Below are 6,000 nucleotides of genomic sequence, written 5' to 3'. Positions count from 1 at the left end.
TAGAGATAAATTTATGGTCAACTTAGTGAAAGGTCATGTCATTGCATAACAAGCCCAGATCTTCATTCTTCCACCACCGTGCTTGACAATTTGCATGCAACTGTGTCACTGTTTGTTTGATTTTCACCTTATGTGGCCAAACATCAGGTTAGTGTTATTTGTGAAACAAGTCTTGTAGGTTATGTAGATGGATTGTTGCACACCTAAGCAATCCTGTTCTTCTAAAAAGTTTATTCTGTTTTTGAAGGATTGTCCTATGATTTCCTAACTGACATGCTATAACCCATGACTGAGGCAGCTTTTGAATTTTTATAGATTATTGTATACTTTGTTTATTTTAATATTTTCCAGAATAAAGGGCAATATGCAAGGAATTTTTGTTTCCACACACTTCCAAAAGCCTCAGAGTAAGAAACGTTTGTTTTTACAGATGTAAATGCTAATGATCAGATAATCCGTTTTGTTTTGTTGTTTAGCTACTGCTATTGCATTTTTACAATAGGCATTTTTATTCTGAGATTCATTTAAATAACTAGATATTTTTCAGCTAATTTCTAATACGTAAAATATTCGAAAAACGATAATACACTTATTTGTTTGAACCAAAATTGTAAATGTTGATTGAGGATTATCAAACTAAACAAGTTTATTTAGGTAAATTAAGCAAAAAATATCTGAACATTATTTAATTTTCATTCAATGTTCAAAGCAGTAAGACAGTTTCAGTGTATTCTTATGTAATTTATGTAAAGACAAATTAATACAGTACATATATCCAATTTCCATGTGTTAATGAGATCATGGTGTTTTGGTTATGCACATTTTATTAATTAAATTATCCAATCAGATCCTTGTGGAACAAAAAGTAAATCTTAGATGAATAATCATAAAAATTGTAATCATAGTAATGAGTGATAAATCAGAAGTGTACCTGCAGCCATGGAAGTAACTGGAACACCAAAATTCATTGATTTGGTGATGTAACCCAATAATTTTGGCTGCAGCCAAATGCTTATCTATACATGCATTTGGCTGGAGTGTGTGCATATGTGTAAATATGTAAATATATATGTATATTTATATACTAATTTAATTTGAGATGTTTTACTGATTGAACATGTTCTTAATATCAGAACATAACGCAGCTAGCACTAAATATCCACTCTCAATACCAGTTCCATGAAAACGACATGCCAGACATTGAAATAAACAATGGGTCTAAAAACAAAAGGCATTGTGAGGTAACAAAACACATAAATGCCTAAAACATTTTTCAAATTCCTGTCTTCCTGTGAAAAATGTTATTTTCGAAGTCTGTCAAGGCCAGCTATAAAGGTATTTTGTCAGTCTTATTTAGAGATTTGTTATATTGGTAGCTTTCCAGAATTCAACATAAACAATCTCAGCATGTGCTCTATTTCAGGCAACATCTTCTCGCCTTCTTCTCCAATGAACATCATATTTTGTTACATATTTTTTTCCCGTTCATTTCCATCCAAAGTGCCCTTCCACTCTTGTTAATCAAAATATATTCACACTGTCTCCTCCCTCCATACCAACTGGATCTGAGGGGCTGATTGGCAATTTTACCAGCAGAACCATAGTTCAGTGGAAAAGAGATGAATCTCGTGTGTTCTGCTGTTACTATAGCAACTTTTCAACAAGAGGGTGGGGGAGAAATGAAGGGGGGGGGGGGGGGGGGGGGGTGCGTTATGATCAAATATGAACGCTGGATTCTGATTTGTTATCCAGCTCGTGTTGTTATTACTGGACAGCCCTGCTTGTATTTGCGGTTGAGGCACACAAACGGAAACAGCCGTTTTTAAAAGAACACACAAAGGCTGACACAGCATCTGCTCCTCACTGATAACACCACTTAATGGCAATAAAAAGCACATGAGAGCATAGTCTTTGTTTGCTCCTTTTACAATGGCTAGCAGCAGGACTAACTGTTCCAATTACTCACCCTGCTGACTTAGGCATCACATCATCATAATTATCATCATCATCACTTTGCTCTGTCCATTCTACAGATCTGTCTGGACCTTAATGAAACTGACAGAGCATCAACTGGGACTATTAAATAAAGATAGCATGCGGCAAGATATGCTGTCTGAATCACCACCGAAGAACAACCTTCTTGAGATATTATGATGTAAAATTCACGTCTATGGTTACCATGGAAATGTATTAATACCCCTCTTATATTTTCATGTTTTGGCATAAAGAAAACACATGGTTTGATGTTTTTGGAGGTTTTATGTGATAGACTAACACAAAGTAGTACCACTGGGAAGTGAAAGGAAAGTTGTACTGTCATATCTTGGTGTTTTTGGGGACTCAAATGCAAAGACAGGGACAGCAAGAGCATAGGGAGTATGCTGAGGACAACAGATGATCCAACATGGAGTGATTGTACGTGAATGCTACACAGGTGAGTGAATGGACAGATGAGAAACAGCTGTTAGAGACCAGGATACTAAAGCACTGAGGTAAAAGACTAACACTAGTAATCAAAAACACAAACAAAATACAAAAGAAATACACTGAATAATGATGCTACAAAGAAACCACAATTATGGCACTAAACACAAAGACCAATAAATCATGACATACACATGGTTTTTGAGAGTTTTTACTAAAACAAATCCACAAAGTATGGTGTGCATTTGTGTTCAGCACTTTTTAATCTGAACCCCCTAAATAAAATTTACTGCAATCAACAGTCTTCAGAAGTCACCTAATTAGTAAATAGAACCAGTATTAAAAGCTGCTCTGTGAAGATCTTAAAAGTTTGTTACAGAACCTTTGTGAAGAAACAGATTTATGAAGACCAACATATGCATCAGATAGGTCAGGGATGAAGTTGTGGAGAAGTTTAATATGGTGACAAATTATAAAACAACATTGGAAGCTTAGAACTTAGAAACAAAACATTACTTAATCTATTATTTGAAAATTAAAAGAGAATTGGACAACAGTAAATCTAACAATGCAGTATTGTCCTCCTCAACAGGTTGGCAGAAAAAGGAATAATCAGCAAAGCTGCCAATAGGTACATAGTAATTCTAGAGGAGGTGCAGAGATTCCCAGCTCAGGGTGTAGGAATCTGTAAACAGGATAACTGTAAGTCTTGCGTTCTACAAATCTGGCCTTTATGAAAAAGTGTCAAGAAGAAAGCCTTTGCTGAAAAAGAGACCATAAGAAGTCCTATTTGCAGTTTGCCACAATTCATACAGGAGCCGCAGAACACATAAGGTGTGCTCTGGTTATATTGGAGCAAATTGAACTTTTGACCTAAATGCAGAAGTCTATGTATGTTGGGAAACTAACAATTAATCTACCATCCAATTAGTGAAACATGGTGGTGGCAGCAATAGTGTGGGCATGCCCTTCACACTTGATGGGAAGACCATTGCAACTGAGTACTGTACAATTCTGAAAGAAACCCTGTGGGAAGCTGCAAAAAACGTACGATCCCAGCAGGATACTGTCACTAAACGTATGATCAGAGCTACAATGGAAAACATGCCGATGGGTTGAATTGGCCCAGTCATAGTCCAGACCTACATCTAACAGATAATTTATAGAAAGAACAGAAAATTGATGTTTCTAGATGGTCTCCATCCAATCTGACTGAGTTTGAGCTGTTTTGCAGAGAACATGGAAAATCTCATTCACTACATGTTCAAAGTTCTTGGAGACCTACACAAAAAGTGCTCTAGCTTCATTGCAGTACTAGTGTGTTCAACACAGTTCTGACAATTATGCAATACTGTGTGTTGGTCAGATAAAATCTTTATAAAACACATTTGAAGTTTCAGGTTGTGATGTGACAACATATAGAAAAGATTCAACAAGTAGGAATTATATGCAAGAAGCTATAAAAGAAGTTTAGGAATTACACAAAGGCAAATTAATCATTAAAAGTTAACAAAGTTTATTACATGTTTATATACAACCAACCTTGCAAGGCACACCTTTGTTTAAATAAGAATATATTCTACATTTGTTTTCTTAAGCAAACAGGTTTTAAAACATATATTACTATATGTGTGTCTAGCCTTTACATATTAGAGAAGGCCCCAAACTATAAAACAATGTTCAGTCAAGCTAAATATTGATGAAACAAAACAATCACACATTTTATGATGTAAACACAATTTTATATTTTTTAATTCACACTAATAAAATAAAACATAATTATGTGATGTAAAAGCTGTCTTTGATGTAAATAAATGAAAGATATTGTGGCAAAACTGCCATATTAGCGTTTTTTTTTTTCACAGCTAATTTATATTGATAAAGTTATGCTTGTTATCTTTGATAGGCCATAGTTTCTGGTTAAAATAGGGAAAGTGTTGTAAATTCAGCAAGTTGATAAATAACTGCGCAAACAGCATGTCAGTTTAGCTGTACTCTGTTCAGCACAAGCTATTGATCATGTTACAATCAGCCACGTCAAGCTGTCACTCCTCTGAAGCTGAAAAATGTTTGTCCAACATCAATCAGGACATTTGTGAAGCAGAGATTGATGTTTATGACAAAAGCCTGCTGTGACTCATTAAAATAAAACTACAGAAAAATGGTTGTGACTTCAAGCTTAAAAACATTAAGATACTTGCTGTCATGACTTTGTCATAGTTTCCCATCATGAGGTGGCCTGACCTACTTAGACAGCTTTGAAAGATACAGACCCCTTAAATAATTACAGATTTGAATTAACTGTAAAAACATCTTTTACCTAACAACTACAAATACAAAAATGTCCATCAGTGTTCCAGTTTTCTCTTCTTTTTCCCAAAAAGACCAGAGAGAGCCTGGCCAAAAACAATACGCTTTAAAGGCAGAGCAAAGGCTGAAAAAGTGAGCTTGTCAGCATCACTTCCCTGGCCCTTTTGTCGAAGGTCTTCTGGGGCTGGTGTTTGTTTTCACTGAATATTCCTATTTTTATTTTATGGATGGCTGGCCTTTATCATGCCAGGAGACCAAGTCGCTTGACCTTAGCAGACAGGAAAGAGTGGATGATGAACACTAAGGTCTTTGGGCAGCAGTGTAGGTCCAGTTGCTGGGAGCAGAGAGAGACAAAGAACAAATCAGGATGTTTATATTTTGATAGTCATTTCATTTAAAAAGCAGGTCAATGGTTAATATGCCATCAAGCACATGGTGTCCTTTCTGCAGCACATTTTGTAAGCATCTTCAGATAAGGTTAAACTTTACTCATGATACCTCAATGCTTTTTGGACCCCTGGTAAAGGTGAGTAAAAAGTCTTAAAACAAATGTCATTTTGTTTTAGTTGCAATCACTCTAGATCATCCAGAGTCTTAGGTCTCCTCTAAGCTCTCTTTTCTTTAACCACTCCCACAGTTTTTTGTCTACTGAATTTTTTTATTTCCGTGTTGATTTGGATTTGTTTTCAATCATTATCTAACTAAGAGACACAATAACACCCAAGTTTCAGTTTCGAACTGGCCACCAAATGTTTATCAAAATGCCAAGATATTTCAAGATTCCCTTTGGATGAGAATCAGGTCCACAGCATCACATATCCTCCACCATACATAATAGTAGTCATGGGTTGCTGTTCCACATATTCATCCATTGTTTTTTTGTTTTTTTTCAGAAACATCTACAGTGTTTATTAACCTACAGCCTAATATAAGTATCATTTGACTAAAGCGCACAGTTCCAGTTAAAGGTTTCAGTACGTTTATGATAGCAGGACAGAAGTACCTTTATTCCTGGCAGGCCTTCTGAACAACAAGTTTACCTATACTGTATTTCCAGATAAATTTTACAAAATAATCTGTCCCCCTCTGTATGTTTCCCTGTAACCATTTTGCTCTCTTGCACACAAAATTACATCCATACTACACTTCTATTTGAAATGCACAACTTTTCAATGTCTGTTTTAATCAATTCAGCAGATTGTCCCCAATCACAGTCCTGCTTTTAAGTCCGGCACATTCAATTATACCCTCTCACACACTGAATAT

The 6,000-nt window shown here is 35.6% G+C and overlaps 1 protein-coding gene across 1 annotated transcript in view; it reads right to left on the bottom strand.

Annotated features, from left to right (window-relative positions):
- Positions 1-3,916: 3,916 nt before the first annotated feature.
- Positions 3,917-6,000, bottom strand: part of snta1 (syntrophin, alpha 1) — a 41,357-nt gene continuing 39,273 nt past the window's right edge. The window contains exon 8 of the mRNA XM_047346310.1: positions 3,917-5,068. Coding sequence (XP_047202266.1) covers positions 4,976-5,068 — 93 coding nt within the window. The 3' untranslated portion in view covers positions 3,917-4,975. The remainder of the gene's footprint in view (positions 5,069-6,000) is intronic.

The sequence above is a fragment of the Girardinichthys multiradiatus genome, chromosome 20, assembly GCF_021462225.1.
Source record: "Girardinichthys multiradiatus isolate DD_20200921_A chromosome 20, DD_fGirMul_XY1, whole genome shotgun sequence".
Taxonomy (NCBI): Eukaryota; Metazoa; Chordata; class Actinopteri; order Cyprinodontiformes; family Goodeidae; genus Girardinichthys; species Girardinichthys multiradiatus.
Note: the sequence above shows the minus strand (reverse complement) of the source record. Positions and strands in the feature narration are given on the sequence as shown.